Source organism: Lytechinus variegatus, chromosome 2 (genome assembly GCF_018143015.1).
Source record: "Lytechinus variegatus isolate NC3 chromosome 2, Lvar_3.0, whole genome shotgun sequence".
Lineage (NCBI taxonomy): Eukaryota > Metazoa > Echinodermata > Echinoidea > Temnopleuroida > Toxopneustidae > Lytechinus > Lytechinus variegatus.
This window is the reverse complement of record NC_054741.1, coordinates 67,538,295-67,560,936: the sequence shown is the minus strand read 5'-3', so window position 1 is coordinate 67,560,936 and position 22,642 is coordinate 67,538,295. Positions and strand designations below refer to the sequence as shown.

Sequence of the window (22,642 nt, the reverse complement as noted above, 5' to 3'; positions counted from 1 at the left end):
ATATAAATTTTCCCATTTCATAAATCAATAGTTCATGTGTGTATGCACACTTACCAATGGAATTATTCTGGTAAAAAAAATGGTTAAAAAATATACAAAATAGTTTTCAATTAACTATGGAAGGGGGAGGTGCAATGAAATAAAAAAAAACTCATTTTCATATGGTTTTTATAAATAATTTCATCAAAATTGATAATCATTTCTTTTAATACTTATAACAATTGGTCATGCTGAAAACTGGGCATTGTTTAAAACATGGAGACACAAAATGTGATTTTCATTTATTAACTGATTCTAAAAAAAAAATCTTTCAGCACTTTTTTTTGAAAAAGGCTGTTATTGTCGTTACTATTTTTTATTCAAATTGTTATACGCCAGATGATCTGGTGCATCAAAGTCAATCTGGTTCTGCTTCAGATGCTCGAATTCTAATTAATTGGTCTGCAGATATAATTGGAACTCTTAATGGGGGGTGAAAACTAAACTTAATTTTAATCCAGACACGATTCTTTCATTTCAGTTGTTATTCTTTGGTCGTTTTCTTTCTCGAAGTTGTAAGTTTTGTCGGAGGTTGAGAGGAGTTTCATTTCCAGATCCGTGTACTCGGTACCACCAAGGTGATCTCTTCTTGACCGTCAAGAGTACCTCTCCATCCTCAGATTTCAGGCTGTTTCCTGGGAATAGAAGTCGAACATCAAATATCACACATTAATTTTAATGAGAGCATTCCATTCTTATCATTTGCATCCATCTTATGACAGATGGACTAAAGCGAAATAAAAAATAAAACAAAGAATTAAAGACAACTAGATTATTCAACAACACGAGGCTTTAGTAATCACTGCAAGTAACCACGAAGTTGTCCTAATATGGTTTGATCATAATTATCTTAGCTTACAAGGCTATATCTTTAGCCTCGTAATCATAAGGTTGTCTTTCTACTAAAAAAAAAAATTCGAAAAAAATCTTTTTACAAGACATACTTGTTTAGGTTTAAGATCAAATTTTCTCCTTTCGCAAAGATTTTTTTTACTGTGGTGCCAACTATTATACCAACCTTTAATGATCCCTTTAGGATTCAAGGATAAAGAAGAGGGAGGAGGGAAAGAAAAAAATAAAATCCTTGGTTTTCTTTCTTCCCTTCCATTGTTTCATCTTTATTTCTATTTTTGCCCGTCAACGGAGGAAGGGAGGCACGCCCCTAACACTCTCCGTATAAGGGTCACGCCCCTCGGTACCAACCTTTATCAGTTGATTGTCGCCTAAACGTTGCACTACTCCTCCATGGTTCGAGACTAAGTCTCGGTATGATATTATCATCACTACATGCTACACGAACATTAGCAAAACCAGGTAACTCGCCATCAATGTCCGGGAACTGATGTCGACTATTGTACCGAAAGAATGACCTTTCAGCTCTGAAATAAACAAAGTAACTCACGGTGAACATGAAGGTATCATTTTAATGATGGTTTGAGTATTCCATATAAGATGGATCAATCATTGAATACCCTTTTCGTAGAATCAACTATTTTATACTAAAGAAGGAATGCTTGTATTTTCATTACATGTTATAAGTTGTGGAATCGCAATGATATTCTAATCGAAGTGCACGGACGAATCATGAAACCCCAACTGATAAATGGCTCCATCATCAAAACCCCACTACTTCACAATTTGCCATTATGAACATAAAAAACTCATCCTTTAATTGGTACAGGATACAATTAAATAGATGATAAACTACAAAGATTTGATAGGTTCACAATTACATTTATCGTGCTCATATAAACGTTTTCCCAGGGGGGGGGGATTATTATCACGTCGTATATTTAAAGCGAAAGAAATTCTATAAGAATATACTCCATTCCGATTAGATGTTAGCTATCAGAGGAGCACCTAATATACCTAAATATAAAAGAAAGTTATGTACATGTAAATTATAGGCTTTATCAAAGCAAAAATTCGCAAATCCTGTCAATTTCACGGCAATCTTTTCATTCTATTATATTTCAATTCAAGACAACGGTGACACGAAATTCTTAATATCTCAGATGGCATAGGGTGAGAGTTAGGATTGTCATTGAGTTTTTTGCTCAGAATAATGTAAATATTAGGAATAGGGTCAGGGGCGGATCCAGGATTTTCCAAAAGGGGGAAAATATTTCGGAGGAAAATTGTTACAAGTCAAACAAAGGTTTTCAAACACAAATTAAGGATATTCCGTACCCAAAAAATTTTAATGGCATTTTTACGTCACAAATTTTTATTTTGCTTCATAAGGGGGGGGGGGGGTGCACGTGCCCCCTGTGTCCCCCCCTGGATCCGCGCCTGATTTGGGTTTATTTTGTTTTGCAGCTTAGGTTTAATATCTGGCTTAACATGAAGATTTTCCATCGGAGTAATTGTCTTCGGAGCAAATATCCTGGAACTCAAGACAACAACTCACCCGGGTGCGCCTGGAGATCTTGTAGGTTCCCTGAAGACAAGAGATTGAATGGTCCTCATTCCATTAGCATGGTCACATATCACTCGAGCCATAGTCACCTTACGGATCTCCTGCAGTTGATCTGTCATTTCAGAAGAAATAAATCACGGAGATCACTATTGTTTCCTTTAATTATTTTCCGGGACGTCGCCAAGTCATTTCGAGAGGGTTAACGTAAGACCTAGCTAGATTCATCGACAAAATTATCTATATTTAAATTTTGTTGAACAGTAAATTAAAACCAACCCGGTCGTGCACCGTTTGTTTTTTGTACGTTCTTTTCAGAGTGATCATGGTGATCGTTGTGAATAAAACTTACAATCGCATCATAGCCACTATTATAGGTCTTACATTGATCTTTTGCTTGAGGTCGATATAGAATGCAGACGGTCGTCTTAACGAATCTGAGTGATAAAAATATTATAATTATTACCTGCAGTAAATGATTGATCTCCTTGTGCATTCTCGTACCAAAAGCGATCGCCGAATTTCAGCGTCTGAAACTGTCGACCTATGATACATGCCAGGGTAGGTCCAACCAACGCCCCTCGCATAGGACGTTCAGAGATACCGGCAACGAATAGATCGATGTCCTCTACATGTCTAAACAGAATGGAATGGTATTAGAATCAAGATATTTATATATACAGGACGATCAAAGCTCACTCGGCTGCTCTTTGGGTTCCATAACAAACGTTTGTAATCAAGCTCGCACTTGGGTGTTTTTTTTTCGTAAAGTTTCGTATTGTACTAATTCCTGGAAAGTGAAGACCCCCAACCCCCAGGTGAAAATTTGGAGAAGCAACAGCTCCATATACTCCCCACCAAAATTCAGTGCACCCGGCTAACGTGCCATACTCAAATAAAATCAAGTGTAACTAAAGTAACCGATCAAGGGCCACATACCTGTATGTCCTTTGGAACTTGATTATTGCTCCTGATTCAAACTCATTTGCGAGATCATTGAAGTTTCTGGCCCTCCTCAGTCCACACCACTGTCTCCATGTATTATAACTAGGGAGACCGTGATCCCTGCCTCTTTGAACATTCAAAGCTCCAAGATCTAACCCTTCTCTGAAGTGGAGAAGGGACATAAGATTGAAGAAGGATAAAAAGAAGTAGTGGGAGGAGGAGAGGAAAGTGTGGAGGGGAGAATAAGAATAAGATATTAGGATTTTGAGGATAATTTTTACTACTACTACTACTACTACCACTACTAATATTCTGACTGCTAAAACACTACTAATACTACTCCAAGTACTGTTACTCTTGCTGCTACTGCTACTGCTACTACTGCAACTAGATCATCACTACCATTATAACACTATTGCTACTATGAAATTATGATATTGATGATGTGGATAATGACCATGATGATTATTCAAAATGATCTTAACAATAGAAATGATACTTTTATCACTGTTTAAATTGTTAACACTGTTAACATCATCAATAAAGTTACCTAGTTACCAATAGTGCAAATAGCATTTACATTCATTAATTTTGAATGCAGAAAAAAGAGCATTGTCGTTTAAAATGCTTTGCTCATTGACATAAGTGCCGCGGCCGGGGATTGAAGTCATCGAACCCTGGAATTTCCAGGTATAGTCGGGCGCCTTATACCACTCGGCCACGGCACCTCCACCTGGTGCGATTACTGTAAAGAACAATCGGATTAATCAATTTACTATATGGTTACTAAGTGGTTACTAATGGGACTATATATGATTGGGTTCGGAGCGAGGATATTTTGATGGGGGAAGGCGATTAGGAACATCTTTTCTGATCAATATAAAATGAAATTATAAAAATAGTTTCAAACCAAACAATATGCACCTTCCTCACTTTTATGAGTATTAATTTCGTCAGCTTTTTTTTTTTCAAAAGCCTGTTGCGTTGGTTATTTTGGCTTGTCTTCCATAGACCGACCTGAGGGGGTAAAATATACCAACTTATTCCATCCTTCATAGGGGGGCGTCTCTGCATTGTGTATTGTCATTAAATGCCTTTTTGGGGGATCTCTATCAATTTCAATATAACTATACAAGTAAACATCTTACCCTCCTGGAAGATCTGCGAATAGATGAGCAGTCAATCCACGACTGATATAGCCATCAACCTTGGCCACCTGCTGTACTAACATACCCCTTATCAAGGAATCTAGTCCACCATTAGCAGCATCAAATACATGTGAGGCATTGAAGAATGCTTCGATTGTAAGCAGCGGTGGAAAGACCTGCAACCCAAAATGTTTCAGATCAGTTAGTATTGTTTATAAACTTTCTATTGACGGGAACTAAGCATTGAAAGCTTGTCTCAATACCGTCATCAAAATGAAAGAAACGTCAACGTACAATTGCTGAAACAGGACAAGAAGATGAGTTAAATTAATCAAGACGCTAAACGCACTGTACCAGACGCACTGCAGCTCAATAGGATTTATAGAGCATGTTGAGAGTTAAAATTAAGAGTTCATCGTGTTCCCAGAAAAAAGAGGAAATGTGAATGTTGTAAATCATTGTTGGCCAGTAGAAATAAGATATATAACTTGGTTCTTAGGGCATCATACATAGCAGAATGCATGCATGTTCCTATAAGGTATAGGAAAAGTATAAATATGAAAAGAGGATTAGAAATAAGAAGGTACATGTACATATACAACTCAATTGTGGGCACTGGGTTGACAAGTAAATGATTTAAATAATGAGATTTGAAAAAGTATATCTTAAGCTCTTAAGAGAAATCAGAAAGTACACCATTCCACATGAGGGGGGGGGGGGGGGTGGAGGTGTAATAACATCTTATTTCCCTGAAAGAATATGTTAGTATAATGCATGTTACAGGGGGTTGATTCAAAATATACCTAACATGCCTAATTTCATAATATATAGCCTCGCAAGATTTAAGAGGAGGCTATAGTCATGAGATCATGAGATCGAGATTAGGATGTTGATTAACTTAACCAATGGGTTGATTTAAATCTTTTAAATCTAACCCACCGTTGTGAATTCTCGGCGTGAAATAACAAGGCGTTGTGAACTCACCGTAAAAAATATATATTGAGAGCCGCAGACGAGAGGGGAGGGGAATGAATCAACCTTCAACTCTTTTTAGGGTTAAAAGTTTTCATCATTCAAGCATCCATGATACTGTACCCACCGGCTGATAATCCTGGTTTACCCTCGAAAAGTTATTGGGCACCTGGCTGTGGCCGAAGCGAAATGCAGCGCCCGCGAAGACGTTCGAGATCACAGGGTCAACATCGACATCGTAACCGAAGAACTGTGCTGTGGGATGACCACGGAGTCCGTCACTGATCAAGGATGTCCTACCAAGCAACGTCGGAAGGTATTCAGTATAGACGATGTGCTGCCAAGATGCGACCACGATCCGCCGTGCCTCTTCGAAGAGTCTGTTAGAGGAACACACATGGATTTTGTTTTTCTGAAGTGGGATTTTATAGGCATATTTTAAAACATTTGTGTGCGTGGGTGTGGGGGTGCGTGTGTAAGGGTAGGTGTGGATGGTAGATAGTGTTGGAGGGTAGTGGAGGGTTTAAGGGTTGTCAGAGTGTGTGAAGATATGAAATAAGTATGCATGTGTGTGTTGTGGGTATTTGTGAGGGTGGGTGCATGTGTACATGGTGGTGACGTGGGTTGGCTGTTCGATGGGTGTGTGTATGTATTGTCAAACAGGCAATCCTTTATATATCGTATTGGGTAAGTGGTTTTATCTCGCTGTTTGTCAATTCCTACGGTTACCAAAACTTTGACCAACAAAGGTTGCATTATCATAGAGCAATTGACTTCCGATAACGAATTAAGCACTTTATATGGGACTGTCAATATATTAGTTCAAATAATTATTATACTGTCACGAGGCAACGTTTTGCTGGCCTTGGCCTCGGCCTCGGCCCGGGCCACGTGTTCAAAAGTCTGTTGGAGAAGGCTTTCCCCAGGTACCTCGTGACTCGGAAGTATTGGCCTCGACTACATTCCTCCTTATTATAGAAACATTTTCGTATGTACATATTACCAACGTTGGCAGTAATTCTGCTGCATAATGATGTAAAAAGAAGCCTTTTACCTATCATCGTCCCAAGAAGGGTTTATATTGACAAGACTTGATGCAATGGAGTTATGCATCCGAAGAAAGAGTGTATGGAGAGCTGTAAGGCCGGGCTGCTCAGCAGCTCGATGGTCACCTGCCAGACCACACTTCCTATCCACGCGCTCAAATATACAATCTTTATGCTCCTCATCCAGGGGTAGCAATGGACGATTGTTAGGGGATACTGGATCACGTAGAGATCGCAGCTGACCTCGACCTAATGAAAAAATAATGAAATTGGAAAAAAGAGAAATAAAATGTTTTTTATAAATGTGACTGAATAAATGAATCATCAACATGGTATAAAATTGATACAAGCGGGGTTCAATGCAGGACTCATCTAATTTAAATGTTAACATCATAGACAAGATAAGGCTTACGTTATAGGAATATGAATTCAAGAAGTAATATGAGTGGGAATCATAACGAATTAATGGCAGATATTATAGTCATCATTTTCCTTGGACTCATCAAGTCTAAACCATCTTCGTACACTAATCGAATTGGAAATCAAAGTAATTGTTATCTTAGTGAACCATTCATTGTACCATCACCATTTTTATTAAAGAAATCGAAATGATAGCCAATGCAAGCCTTATTAATGCCCTCAAGGATATTAAGACCGGAGAAAATGTCGCAGGAATTTCTTGTCATCCTTAAAAGACAAGTCAAATCCTATATAACTAAGATGTAAACATAGTTATTACTGTCGTAATCCAATCATCTTAGATGTAAACATACTTATTACTGTCAAGACAAGTCAAATCTTATCTAAGATGTAAACATATTACTGTCGTAATCTAATCGTCTTAAAAGACAAGTCAAGTCATATTTTACTAAGATGTAAACATAGTTATTACTGTCGTAATCTAATCGTCTTAAGAGACAAGTCAAATCCTATCTAAGATGTAAACATAGTTATTACTGTCGTAATCTAATCGTCTTGAAAGACAAGTCAAATAGTATTACTGTCGTAATCTAATCGTCTTAAAACACAAGTCAACCAAAATTTTGGTCGATTTGAACCAATAATTTGGTTGCTTTTGACCAAATTTATCGGTCGAACACATATTAACCAACAGATTGGTCATTTTCACTAATCCTTTTTTAGAGTGTAGTTATTACTGTCGTAAACTAATCGTCTTAAAAGACAAGTCAAATCCTATCTAACTAAGATGTAAACATAGTTATTACTGTCGTAATCTAATCGTCTTAAAAGACAAGTCAAATCATATCTAACTAAGATGTAAACATAGTTATTACTGTCGTAATCTAATCGTCTTAAAAGACAAGTCAAGTCATATTTTACTAAGATGTAAACATAGTTATTACTGTCGTAATCTAATCGTCATATTTTACTAAGATGTAAACATAGTTATTACTGTCGTAATCTAATCGTCTCAAAAGACAAGTCAAGTCATATTTTACTATGATGTAAACATAGTTATTACTGTGTTAATAATCTAATCGTCTTAAAAGACAAGTCAGATTCTATCTAAGAAGTTAACATAGTTATTACTGTCGTAACCTAATCGTCTTAAAAGACAAGTCAAATCCTATCTAACTAAGATGTAAACATAGTTATTACTGTCGTAATCTAATCGTCTTAAAAGACAAGTCAAGTCATATCTTACTAAGATGTAAACATAGTTATTACTGTCGTAATCTAATCGTCTTAAAAGACAAGTCAAGTCATATCTTACTAAGATGTAAACAGTAATTATTACTGTCGTAATCTAATCGTCTTAAAAGACAAGTCAAATCCTATCTAACTAAGATGTAAACATAGTTATTACTGTGTTAATAATCTAATCGTCTTAAAAGACAAGTCAGATTCTATCTAAGAAGTTAACATAGTTATTACTGTCGTAACTTAATCGTCTTAAAAGACAAGTCAAATCCTATCTAACTAAGATGTAAACATAGATATTACTGTCGTAATCTAATCGTCTTAAAAGACAAGTCAAGTCATATCTTACTAAGATGTAAACAGTTATTACTGTCGTAATCTAATCGTCTTAAAAGACAAGTCAAGTCATATCTTACTAAGATGTAAACATAATTATTACTGTCGTAATCTAATCGTCTTAAAAGACAAGTCAAATCCTATCTAACTAAGATGTAAACATAGTTATTACTGTCGTAATCTAATCGTCTTAAAAGACAAGTCAAGTCATATCTTACTAAGATGTAAACAGTTATTACTGTCGTAATCTAATCGTCTTAAAAGACAAGTCAAATTCTATCTAACTAAGATGTAAATATAGTTATTACTGACGTAATCTAATCGTCTTAAAAGACAAGTCAAATCCTATCTAAATAAGATGTAAATATAGTTATTACCAGTGGCGGACCGTGACCCCGAGGAGACAAAGCATTTGGGGGGGGGGGCACGGCATTGTTCACAAACAATGCAGTGCCCCCCATGCTTTGTCTCCTCCGGGTCACGGTCCGCTACTGGTTGTTACTGTCGTAATCTAATCGTCTTAAAAGACAAGTCAAGTCATATTTTACTAAGATGTAAACATAGTTATTACTGTCGTAATCTAATCGTCTTAAAAGACAAGTCAAATCCTATCTAACTAAGATGTAAACATAGTTATTACTGTCGTAATCTAATCGTCTTAAAAGACAAGTCAAGTCATATCTTACTAAGATGTAAAAATAGTTAGAAGGCAAGTCAATTTTTTTTTAAAATTAAGATATGTCATACTTTTAATCCAATCTAGTTAAAAGACAAGTCAAATCAGATCCAACTACGATGTATGCAGCTCATGAACTCGATCTGTGAAAGTACAATGTAGGTTTCGTTTGACCCTTTCCTATCTTTTCGTACATTTGATTGAGTTACATTTTCGAAAAATATGGAAGATGAATTTGTCAACAATGGTAATAACAAAGTAAAAACTATCATTTTAAATAAGAAAGCCAACTTAAGTGTAAAAAAATAAAGTGGAGAAAGGTACAATCTTTGTACACCTTCTGACTAATCCATTGCGAACTGAGAACCGCAAAGTATTTACGTTTTTCTGTTACCAGCATAATTCTTAATCCACCTTTGTACAAACATCACATTGACACGTCCTTTATTTAGAAGCGGCGCCACAGGGGATAGGAACACCGTTCACTATGATTTTCAAGTTGTAGTGAAAACATGGGGAAACAATGAGAAAAGAAAAAAAATGTGAAGAAAATGGAAGAGGGAAGAACATCTAAAAGAGAAGGTATTTCGACAGTTCTCCAGTAATTTAACTGAGATTTTGTTGAGGTCATCTTGCCCCATCCCCTATCACAATACCTATAGCTGGCATCGCCCCTGGTTTAACTACCTCTTGTTTTGTCCCTCAAGAAATCCGCTTCGGTTTTGGATGAACCATAGACCTGAGATGCATCTAGGAATGAAGTGACTTGATTGAGCTGTTGTCGTGGTCCCGGTTGACAGTCGGGTCCAGGACTAGGGAGGGACCGAACGAATGGCATGCAAGGTTTGTCAAAGAACTCATCTGGCTGGTCAATCATGATTGGCATACAGAATGGCGATTGGTTGCAGTTGTTGTCATCACATTCCCCTGCATGACAGGAACAATAAGTGATGAATTATAAATATGGTAAATGGAAGTTCAAGTTTATTTCATTTAATTCTCAACTCAATCAATAATACAACAAGGGAAATGATTACAAAAGATAAAATGATAACCATACAAATCAATACAAATGAATTTACATTGTAAACAATATGACTATACAAGAAAAGTAAATAAGTGTTTATGGTAAACACTAAACAGCGTGATATTCATATTAATCAATAAAAATATATACAAGGAAGATGGGATAACATGTAGAACATTTTCGATAAAACAATTTTCAAGGCTACCTTACATCTTTACATCCCATAAAAAATGGGAGATTTTTCTTTATACTCGTAGGGCAAATTGTTAATTTTTGGGCAGGTTAAGCCCAATTTAGAACTATAGATCTGATTTCTTTTATTTTTATTTTATTTAACCACAAAATGAGCCAAAGATTTTTAAGGGGCGTGGCATGACACGTGGAGCAAAATATCTGACCTATTTGGTGAAAACAAAATCGAATTTGTAATTGATTTTATCACCCTATTCAGAAAATTAAGCTACTTATCTAATTTTATCTAAGAATTTATTATTTCGACCCTTGAGATAAACAGGTTCAGATAAAAAAAATAATCATTACAAAATACGATAAATATGATAAAGGCCAATAGCAATATTAAGATTTTTTTTAATTGGTTTCCCCTAATATCCTGTTATAAAATTGACCCAACTACTCCCTGTAGCACTATCACTGCCCATGAGTTGTAAACTTACTTGAATCCGCCCCGGAACTTGTCAAGTCATGATCCAGAAACTGCCCAAAATGGGAAATAATTGCCGTATAGCCTGGCTCAAAGACATGTTCAAAATGAAGGATATTCGAAGAGACTGTTCTAGCTGTGGGCAAGGGACCTCCAAGTACGCTCTGACGAATGGATTGAATACCTGTATTCAAGTTAAGATATGTTTATTAGAGCTTATACATAGTCAGAAACTGAGAAATAATTTAAATTGTGCTCCTCAGCATTTCTAAACACTGTCAGACAACATATTAGCAGAGTATGTAGACCCAGATAAACATCAGAATTCCTAGATGATATTAATACGATACCATTTTTTAGAAAGACAGTGAGAAATTCTTAAAATACAAAAAAATGTTCCCAACTCTATTTGCTGGATCGCATTTCATGTGCCAAAATGTTCCCATATCGTTAAAACAATCAAGCTACCCCCAATAGATAGGCCTATAATATTTGATCATACCATTATTTCTCACTAACATAGCAAAGATAATTCAATGCATCGATATGATCGGTGCCCTAATATTCTCGTAAATTTCGGCATGAATGATTAAAAAAGAGAAGTGAATAAAGATATCGCAAATAAGAATGATAATTTAGCTCTATCGCTTATTTATCCCAGAAACACAGATCGTAAAATCCAACCATTTTATGTCAACCTGATTATATCATCGTGTCTTGTGTGAGGTGTTTATACTTCAAATATATTGTAAGGTTCTTGCGTATTCATTTGATTTCAGGGGCAGCGGAACGTAATTTCGTTTGGGGGACCAAATAAGGGCACTTTTATGTCCAGATGGGAATTTTGATACACGAGATTATCAACAACTTCGTTAAGTAGATGTATGTTTTGTAGTAATTAAGTTGAACAAAGCCTTTTTGAAGTGATTTCTGATTGATGAAATCTACACTGAAGCATCTATTTTGCGCGAACGAGCGTAGCGAGCGAGTTGTTGGATTTTTAATTATCACGCAAATTACAATTAAAATGGCATTCTTTCGAGATGTTGCGAGTGCGAATCGCGATCTCAAAGTTTTGGACATGTCATCTACTAATAAGACTTTGCGAGCAGTTTTGTTATCGTGATAAAGATGTGTCTCTTACTAAAGAATTGGCGTGAGCGCGAAGCGCGAAATGAAATTTGTAATATACTGACCAGAAAAGAAAGCTAGTAAACACAGCATTTAGAAACTGATAAACAGCTTTATATCTCCCCAATCGAATAATGCTAGTGCGAAGGGCGGGCTGAAAATGTGTGATATTCCAACCTGAAAGCTGGATATTCTAAGCAATTTTTGTATCCAAGAACATAATGAGTACCATAGTAAACGATATTTGATCCGAGCGCAAAGCACTAGCTGAAAATTTGTGATATTTCAACCTAAAACGGGACATTCTATGCATTTTTTGTAACCAAGAACGGAATGGGTACCATATTAAACGATAGCTGATGCAAGCGCGAAGTGCGAGCTGAAAATTTGTGATATTCCAAGCTGAAACTGGACATTCTAAGCACTTTTTGTAACCGAAAACATAAATGATGCAAGCGTGAAGCGCGAACTGAACATTTGTGATATTTTAACCTGAAAACTGAACATTCTCGAGCCAAATTATTTTTCCTTTTCTAACCTTAGATGTATTATACTTATAAAAAGAAGGTATTTTACAAAATGTATTTTGAAAAAAAGGGCATGGGGGGGGGGGGCAAGTGCCCCCTGCTCCCAACCCTTGGTTCCACCACCTCTGATTTATTTCTCAATAAACATGTTACTTTGCTGCCAGTTGTTCCATTGAACATTTCTCATCGAGGAAGGGACTAATAAAAAAAAAAAACATTCGTTATGACAATGGCCCAGAAACCCTATCTATACAATTAAAAAAAAACTCAAATCATTTACAGATGCCAGAACATATTTCAGGAAAACTATGATGAAAGTTTTCTGATCATTAGGTGTTATTATCACAAAAGGCTTATAACGCGAGCAGTGGGTGGGAGACAATGACCATTTGCCGGGACACTCACCATCAGCAAAATCAGGTGGGATGAACCTTTGATATGGGGCGAAAGCTTTCCCAACATTGACATGGACGAGATTGTTACAAGCCCCATCAAATCGGCGGATCCTTGTTGATTCTGGGCAATCTTTGAAGGTGAAATTGAAGCCGGCCATTCGACATAGCTCAGGAAGAGCGTCAGGTGATACGGAGTTAATCTGCCTGATCAAGAATTTAGGGCGTATGAATATTAATCTAACCATATAAAGATTTACCCATTTATGTGTAGATATATCCCCTCTATAGAAAACATAAAAATGATCAACAACAATATTTTTTGCATATGCAAATCTTGTCAGCGACAGATAGGAGCATTGGCGTAACGAGCCATATTTTTAGGGGGCTACATAAACATGACGGAAGGGGCAACAGTTTTTAGAAGTCGCGAGCTGAGCAAAAGAAAAAGTTGACCTCTTCAATCGAACTCAATTTAACTTTATCATTTTGGGCATATTATTCAGAAAATAAATATGTAGATTTTTTCTTCATTTTTTTTCAGGGAGGGGGGGGTGTCGTGGAACCACTGGGACCAAGTGCTCCTCATCCACATATCAGTGGTCAGTGGTTATTATCCTATTTATGAATAAAGTGATCTGTCAAAATTTTGACTCTTCTCAAAAATCACTACAGCATTATGGAGATTTGTGTAACACAATTAGATACAATTATTTTCTCTCTGTTTAGGTTCAAGTATTATTATCTGTTGTTAATTTATAAGCTCTTGCTAGTGCAAAGAAAAGTCTGAATAATTGATTGCTAGAAAAATGTCTAGCAACTTGAACTAGTGGTCATGGTTTTCTAAAGAATAGAAACATCCTAGTAACGTTGTTATAAAATACACAAAATGAAAGAATGGTTTCCATTTTTATAAACAATTAAGTACCGAATCACACTTGCATTGAGTGTGTGTAACTGATTTTCTTGCCATATCTCAGTACCTTTTCCCGTAAATCCTGGTTACATTTTCTGCAATCCTAGCAACCATGGCGAAGCGCTTGCTTCTTTTGTTAAGCTTGTTGAATTGGTGGTGGAGGTATTCAGGGGATCTGCGACTAGTTTTCTTTTGTCTATTTCCAATCCCTGTAATAAAAGAAAAGTCATAAACACCGTGATTATTAAAGCATTTTATTTCTTATTAAAAAGAATTCGAAATGGGTGCATAGTACGACAAACATAACACAGCTTCAGAGTCAAAATACATTCAGGATTAACTTTCTTTTAAAAAATGCTTATAGGTCTAGCACCGTAATTAAGCACGTTCATTAAGTCTCAAACATAGGCCTACCTTCTTGACACTTGTAACAAAAACCACTTTTTCAAGACTTTTTTCCAATATTAAGACATGTCATTTTTTTCCTATAAATTCTGTATCTTTCCCCCTCTCTCTGCCTGTGTATATGTCTCTTTCTGTTTGTGTCCCTCTTTTCATTGTTCACTTTTTTTCTCACCATTTCTCCTACCTAGATATAATGGGTCAGATGCATACGGAATCAAGAAAAACCTTAAGCAACGGGAATTACAACTTTTAATGCATCTGACCAATTACTTATTTCTACAACGTACTTTATCTCTATGTGAATCATCCAGATACCGTTATTCCCATATTGTCCCTTTCATTCTCTCACCTGTAAGATAGATCTTCTCTCTCATTTCCTCCCATTTGGTAGTATGTTGAATGGTCCTCATTATATCATCATTCAGATCAGTCGTCGTACGGTGATGAACATAAGATGTACTCTGCTTTGCTAGAAGCAGCGCAGTCAACCTATGTGAATGGTTTGTTATGCATTCAATATTTTAAATAGGAAGAGTATACATGTTTATTTCATTTTTTAAATATTTTGATTGAATTCGATTGAATCATCACACTCATCTTTATCGCCGCGATCATTATCAGCTAGTCACTACCACCATCATCTCTATTACAGTTATCATTGCCATCACCATCACCATCATCATCATCATCGTCGTCATCATCATCATTATCATCATCATCATTATCATCATCATCATCATCATCATCATCATCATTGTCGTCATCATCATCATCACCATCTATTTTCTTCATCATCATTACCACCATCAAAACCGCATTTTTTCTCCTTATCTTCTTCTCCCTATTCCTTTTTGACAGACTCAAGAAAATGTAACATAAATTATATATATATATATATATATATATATATATATATATATATATATTTATTTCAGTAGCTTGCAAATGGGTACAAATAAAGATATAAGCGGTAAATAAATCACAGTTGATTAACAGATCATTGAGAGTGTATACCGTCATGAAATCGCCCCCACAAAAAAACATGAAATTTAAACAATATATGAACCCGAATCCATGTTCTTGTGAAGCTTTATTTTGTCGTGGTGAAGATTTAAATATATAGATTTAACCTACCCTTCTTTTAAATTAGAAAACAAATAATTTGAATAAATCTATGTTGTTTTGGCACAAGGCGTATGAAATTAGTGCATAGTAAATCTGACTGCATTTTGGACGAAAATCAAATATTCATGCACTATAGATCAAAATAAAGAATCATCCAAAACTAACCAGCCTTATTTCAGGACACAGAGATTACTGATGACTAGGAAATATAACCTTTAAAATTTACTCACGTTACGAGACAGCAAGGCAAGATTACCCTTGTCCAAGTAGATTTTGATCCGCTTGAGAAGACCATTTTCTATGGCAGTTGTCAATCAAAAGAACAAAATGAATATTTCCTTACATCCAAAATTGGTTTCCTGATTCAAAGTATTGATTATTGATACAAAAAAAGTTGCTAACTGATAGCTACTTCTGCCACTCCCTTCTCGAAGCACACTGATGTCAAGGGCGCATCTTCTCTATTCCACACAGAGGGACGTTTTTCCAGAAACCGTATGCAAGTCCAGGCCAACTTCACAAGCAACCCCGCCCCATGGTAATGTTCACTATTCAATTGACACTCAATTCTTTGAGGTTTCTCCGAGCATTAACATATTACAAGTTATTTTCGTTGGCCTTACACTCTTTTATCATAGCCTCCCTTTCATTTGTTGTCTGCATGTCCACCCCACCCCCTCGTTCAAAAATTCGATCCAGCTGCTGCGTCATTGAATATGTAAAGCCGCAGGTTTGAAGAACAATTGGTTTGAATATTATGCTAATCATACATGTTTTCCTTTTGACCAGTTCAGTTTTGGTTCTGTTTAATGTGGTGAATTCTAACTTTCGGAGGGGAGGGTCATATATGGCCAACAAAAGATCATTCATGCGCACTGACCTAGCGAGACACCTGTTTCAATGCATTACACATTTGTAAGCACTTTTGTACTTTATGGAAACCCTTATTCACTGTCGCTCTAATACCTCAGTCACATTTTCCTGAGGCGAGTCGAAAACGGCCGTTTTAACATATTTTTGTACCAGTTACATATGGATGGTTTGAATATAATTAGAAAAAAAGCTACGGCGGCCGTAGGGGAAATGTGACTAACTTCATCTTTTCACCAAGAGATCACAGAATACCCCCATTTATATTATTCCTTAATATTCAATGATTAACTTTTTTTTATTTTTGCTACATCTCATTTATTTCTGATAAAACTTGCAATTATGATGTGAGTCACTTTCAAATTGCCGTCTCGTTAAGTAAAACATATACATACAAATATCTGAGTGATGACGAGGGTGATGATTGCTGATTTCTAGGGAACATAATTTAGGATTTCAGGATGAAGACATGGGAGGTGGCAATGTTGGTGATAATAGAGATGATGTTGATGGTGATTGTGATGACGTTGATGATAGTAGTGGTTATGATTGTAGTGGTGGTGATTATTATGATGATGATTAATTTGATGGTGATGATGATGATGACGATGATGGTGGTGAGGAGGATGATGGTAGTGGTGACGATGATGATGGTCATGATGGTGGTGGCGGTGATGATGATGATGGTGATGCTTATGGTGGTGGTGGTGATGATGATAGCATTTATGATAAGGATAATAGATATGATGGTGATGATGATGATAAAAATGACGTTGTTGATGATGATAATCTTTTTTTAATGATGATTGATTGTGATTGATATTATAATGCCAACTCAATATTAAAGGATGCTGTTGGTAATGGCGATGAAATTTAAGGACTCGCCGTAGGAACTCTTTTATTTCTAAAGGTTTTAATCCCCAACCTCCTCCTCTCTCGCACTAGACAAAAAGAAACAAGTAACAGATGATTTCCTGTAAAAGAACAAAATGTATGTGATGTTCACAGATTTCAATGCATTAGCATATTAGCAGGATTAGGGGGTAATCGGTGTCTTACTATGAAATTTGGCCTGGAAGAAGTAACACAGTTGTAAAATGCACACACCTTGAAAACGGAACAGCATTTAATATGTCACTATTTTATTCATTTTTTAGGCTAACGCTTACATTCTACTATCGTTCATCTCCATCTCTCACACTCTTTGCCCATTTCATCATCGTTTTCCCCTCTCTCTCTATACTTCAGATGTATCTCTCAGTCTCCAGTCTGCGCTTTTTCTCTCACTGTCCTGTCTACCTGTCCTCCCCTTGCCCTTTTACATCTCCCATTCCGCTACCTCTCTCTGCCACATCATTGTCCAATCTCTTTCCGCAGTTCTTCATTCTTTTGCCTTTTAGCTGCTTGCCTCCCAGCCCCCTTAAGGTCTATCCTCCTTTCTCACTCTATCTCATTTCTTATCCCCTTCATTTCCTACGTTACTATTCTCCTCTCACCTGCCATACCCTTCTCCTTTCTCTCATTCTTCATCTCATCCCTTTGTATTATTTAAAGGCCCCAGATTCCAATTCCCTATCCTTCATCATTTCCTGTACTCAAATTCTCTTATTTTGTAAATATAATTCTTTTGGAAAAGGCAAGGGGGGGGAGGTAAATCTGATATACTCAGGGGCGGATCCAGCTTTCGCCAATAGGGGGGGCCGAAAAATATTTTGATCAACATTTTTCTCGATTGACCGCTACAATCTGGCTTTTTTTTTGGGGGGGGGGGGGTTCAGGGGGTAGTCCTAACTAAAGACTGAAATTTTAAGTATTTTTATTGCTTTAAACAATATAAGGTATCTCATGTGGTCTTAATATATAATGCGAGCGCGAAGCGCGAGCTAAAAATCTTTGATATTTTATGTCCTTAGAACTGAAGATTCAGAGCAGTTTTTATAATCATGCATGAACAAAGATATAAGTATCCGACTAAATAATGCGAGCGCGAAGCGCGAGCCGAAATTTTGTCATATAGTAACGTGAAAAGTGACTAAATTAGGACTGTTTTTAGTGATTAATGAAGAGGATACAAGTATCACCAATTAAATATTGAGAGTGCGAAGCGCGAGTTCAAAATTTCTGATATTCCGACCAGAAAAAAATGAACAGTCTATATAAGCGCGTTTTTATTTGAATAAACAAGCTGTGTGTCTCAAACATTTTGATACACATTAACAATTTGTGTAAAATAATGAAAGCTTGATGTGCGAGCTAAAAAATTGTGTGCAAATTGATATCAGAACTGGATATATTGTTTATATATTGGTTATATATTAGTGTCATTTAACCCTCTTGAATGGGATTCATTACACAGGCAATGCGAGCGCGAAGCGCGAGCGAAAATTTTTATATAAAGTCTATTTTCCAATTCTTCCCCTCAACTTTTTTTTATCCTTTCAAGGTCGGGCCGGTCGTTACGAGGCTGTGAATTACACATCATGTTTAAAATACACTACTCAAAAAAAGTTAAGGACCACTTTTTAAAACGTATATAATTTTTTTATACAAGGTGTTTTATTTCTGGAAATACCTCAGTACAACTGTACTGAATGTCCTTAAACACGCTGTAATCAAATTCACGCATGGGTGGTTTCAGTTGTTGCACACTGTCGCTCTCATCACTGCACATCCTGAAAAGTGGGTTCACAGGGGTATCAACTATCGACATGAAGAGGAAAAAACGAATGTCTGAGTGTCTTTCAGGCAGCCTAGTATCGCGTATGACCTCCTCCTGCAGCAATAACGGCTTCACAGCGCTGTCTCATGGAGCTAATGAGGTGATTAATGTCTCTGACGACCAGTGCATCCCATGCAGCCTCCAGAGCCACACCCAGCTGCTGCAGTCCAAGTGGATGGGCTTCGAGCTGCTGGATACTTCTCCCCATCATGTCCCAGACGTGCTCTATCGGGTTCAAGTCCGGGGACCTCGCTGGCCACTCCATACGCTCAATTCCATGGCCCTCAAGTAACTCGGTCACCACCCTAGCTTGGTGGGGACGGGCATTGTCATCCATCAAAATGAAGTTTTCACCCACATTTTCAGCAAATGGCACCACAATAGGTTCGAGGACTTCATCCCTGTACCTCACTCCTGTCATTGCTCTCCCTGGGACCACGTAGAGACGAGTACGGTTGTCATAGGTGATGCCTCCCCACACCATGATGCTGCCTCCCCCATAACGGTCATGTTCTGCAATACAGGGGTCAGCAAATCTCTCTCCTGGTCGCCTCCAGACTCTCAAACGTCCATCATTGTGGTCAAGGGAAAATCTGCTCTCATCTGTGAACAGAACTCTACGCCATTGCTGTCTGGTCCATCTGACATGCTGCCGAGCCCAGTTGAGACGAATTCTTCTGTGAGCAGGGGTGAGTGGGACACACTGAGCTGGCCGTCTGGCATTCAAATTTGCTCTGTGAAGTCGGTTACGGATTGTTTGAGTGGAAACAATCACTCCAGTTGCTGCAGTGAAGTCATTATTGAGGCGGCGTGCACTGTGAAAGCGGTTGCGGAGACTGAGATTCGTCAAGTAGCGATCATCTCTAGGGGTTGTTGAAACTGGTCGGCCACTACGGGGTCTCTCAGAGTATAGCCCTGTCTCTCGGTGTCTTTCACTTGCTCTGCTAATGACACTGTGTGACACGCCCATCACTCTGGCTACTCTTCGCTGACTGAGGCCAGCTTCGAGCATCCCTAGGGCTCTGGCTACATCTGTTTCACTTAGGTGTTGTCTTGGCATTGCTGTTGTAGGCAAGTTGTTGATTTTAAAGACAGTAATTGCTTTGGAAGCCACTTTTATACGGGCCCACTGCAATGATGTGAGAAACATCGTGAAAGAACTGCATGTTTGAAATTGATTTCATTGTGTTTGAGGATATTCAGGACACCTGTATCCTGGCATTACTGTTGTCAGCAATTTGTTGATTGTAAAGACTAAAGACAGAAAATGCTTTTGAATCCACTTTTGTACCACTTCACAATGGGCCCGCTTTTCAGGATATGCAATGATGTGAGAGACATCATGCAACAACTGAAACCAAATTGATTACAGTGTGTTTGATGGCATTCAGGACAGCTGTATCTTGGCATTGCTGTTGTCAGGAAGTTGATTGTAGAAACACCTTGTATATATAAAAAAAAAATTACATACGTTTTAAGTGGTCCTTAACTTTTTTTGAGTAGTGTACCTCTTTCTTACTTTTCTTTCTGTTTTTTGTAGTTTCTATCAAGGTAAAGAGTACACTTTTTTCTACAGGTTGTCGAAAAATAGGGGGGCCGGGGCCGGCTCAGCCCCCTCCTGGATCCGCGCCTGATACTCTCTATTGACCAGAAACCTAACTGTGCACTTGTTGAAGAATGTGCTGGGCTTGAGTCTGAAAATAAGAGTTAAAACACGATTTAGTATTAATCATTTTAATATTATAGATATTTAGTCTTTCACAAATATAAAATTCATTTTTATGAATGGATCTAATGCCAATCTGAGATTGAAATCAAATATTATACATAATGTTGTATGCAAGTCCAAGTCCTTTGTACAATATTTGGTCATAATCTGCATATACAAAATATCTTACACTAAGTCAAAACATAAGATAATGTTCAATTCCAAAGATAATGCATATCTAGCATCACCCTATGTGTTAACAGTTTTCTGAGGTGAAAACTATCTAATTTAACTGGGTTTAGGACTTCAGGGTCCCTTCTTACAAAGAGATACAATTGATCCAATCAATATCAACTCTATGGAAATCCATCCATACCATATTTTTTTTACTGGAAATTTGCTCAATCTCCTTTCGTAAACAAGGAGAATCACACTGAAACTTCAAGGGAACGGTGAATGTATGAATATACATCATATAGTATGATGTTGCAATCATAACCTTTGTTACTATTTGGATCTGTTCACTCTGGCATTCAGGAAGGTTTATGGAAATAGTCTTTTTATCACTGACAAGCTCAACAACTCTACATTCTGGGTTCTCTTCTGTGTTGCCTTCTGAATTCTTCTCAATCTGTCTAATCTCCTCCCTCAGTCTCTTCTCCTCCTCTTCTAATCTCTTTCTTCTCAAGCTCCCTTTCTTTCTCCAGCCTCTCTTCTTCCTGTCTTCTCTGCTTTGCTTCCTTGTCACGTTTCCTTCTCTCTAATTTTCTCTTCTCTTCTTCTAACCTTCTCTCCGCCTCCTCTATCTTCCGTTTCTCCTCTTCTAGCTGCTTTCCTTCTTCATCGAGTTGTCTCTCTTCTTCTTCTTTCTCCCTACTTTCCTGTAGTTTCTGTCGTTCTTCTATGATCTCTTCATCTATCTCGTCTACTGTACTCCTACCAACCCTTTTCCAAACTCTTTTTTGGCTATCCTCCTTCCTCCTGTCTTCCTCTATTGCTTCTTGCCGCCTTCTTTCCTCCTCGATTCTTTCCTCCTCCTCTTTCCTCTTTCTTTGTTCTCGTCCGTTCTTCTCTTTCTCCCTTTCTTCCTCGATCTGTCTCCTCTTCTCCCTTTCCTGCTGTTCCTCCATCCTTTCTTTAGACTTACATGTAGGCAAAGTTGGACTAGATCGTAGTGTATCTACTTCTTTGATATAAGCTCTGTGATGTCTTTTGAACAAATTTGCATTTTAGATGTTGACATTGCTGGCTGTCCATAGTTGTGCTTGATTGGATCAATCGCAACTCTTTGTAAGATGGGCACCTGGGGTCCGTTGCAGAAATAGTTGCGTTTAAACGCAAGTCAAAAAATCAATCGTAAGTCCCAAATGTGCGCTGTTGATTGGTTGAAAATCAAGTTGCGCATGATTTTTAGAGTTGCGATCGATTGCAACTCTTTCTGCAATGGGCCACAGGTGTCTCTGCATGGGTCGAATCATGGGGGATCATTGAAATATGTTTGACTTGTGAGTAATCAGACTTGGAAAAGGTATGTAATATAATTTGTGTTTTGAATCATATGGTCTAAAAAAAATTGCTTCAATATAAGGCAAATATCTCATTAATGAAATAGAGACTTAGGCAAATTTACCAGAGCTTCTCTATATATGTCGTCTACATGATGGCAGGGTTACACACACGGAATATATGAAATGTTAATTGGTTATAATAATACTACTAATAAAAATAATATAGGATTTGTATAGCGCACGTATCCACCTTGCTAGGTGCTCAAGGCACTCCTGTATAACCCCGGATAAGCTAGTCTACCGATTCTGGTGCGCACAGCTTTTTGAGGAATTACTTCCTGCCGGTACCCATTTACATGTATCTTACCTGGGTCGAGTGCAGCAGAGTGTGGATAAATTTCTTGCTGAAGGAA

At 37.3% G+C, this 22,642-nt stretch overlaps 1 protein-coding gene across 1 annotated transcript; it reads right to left on the bottom strand.

Annotated features, from left to right (window-relative positions):
• Nucleotides 1-16,026, bottom strand: LOC446147 (ovoperoxidase). Its single transcript, XM_041600366.1, has 14 exons — nucleotides 15,655-16,026; nucleotides 14,649-14,788; nucleotides 13,962-14,103; nucleotides 12,992-13,185; nucleotides 10,942-11,112; nucleotides 9,928-10,167; nucleotides 6,575-6,815; nucleotides 5,648-5,900; nucleotides 4,549-4,724; nucleotides 3,395-3,562; nucleotides 2,922-3,091; nucleotides 2,450-2,570; nucleotides 1,243-1,418; nucleotides 1-674 (listed from the first exon to the last, which is right to left on the bottom strand). The coding sequence occupies exons 1-14, from the start codon at nucleotides 15,717-15,719 to the stop codon at nucleotides 517-519; spliced, it is 2,415 nt and encodes an 804-aa protein (XP_041456300.1). The 5' UTR covers nucleotides 15,720-16,026; the 3' UTR covers nucleotides 1-516.
• Nucleotides 16,027-22,642: the final 6,616 nt, after the last annotated feature.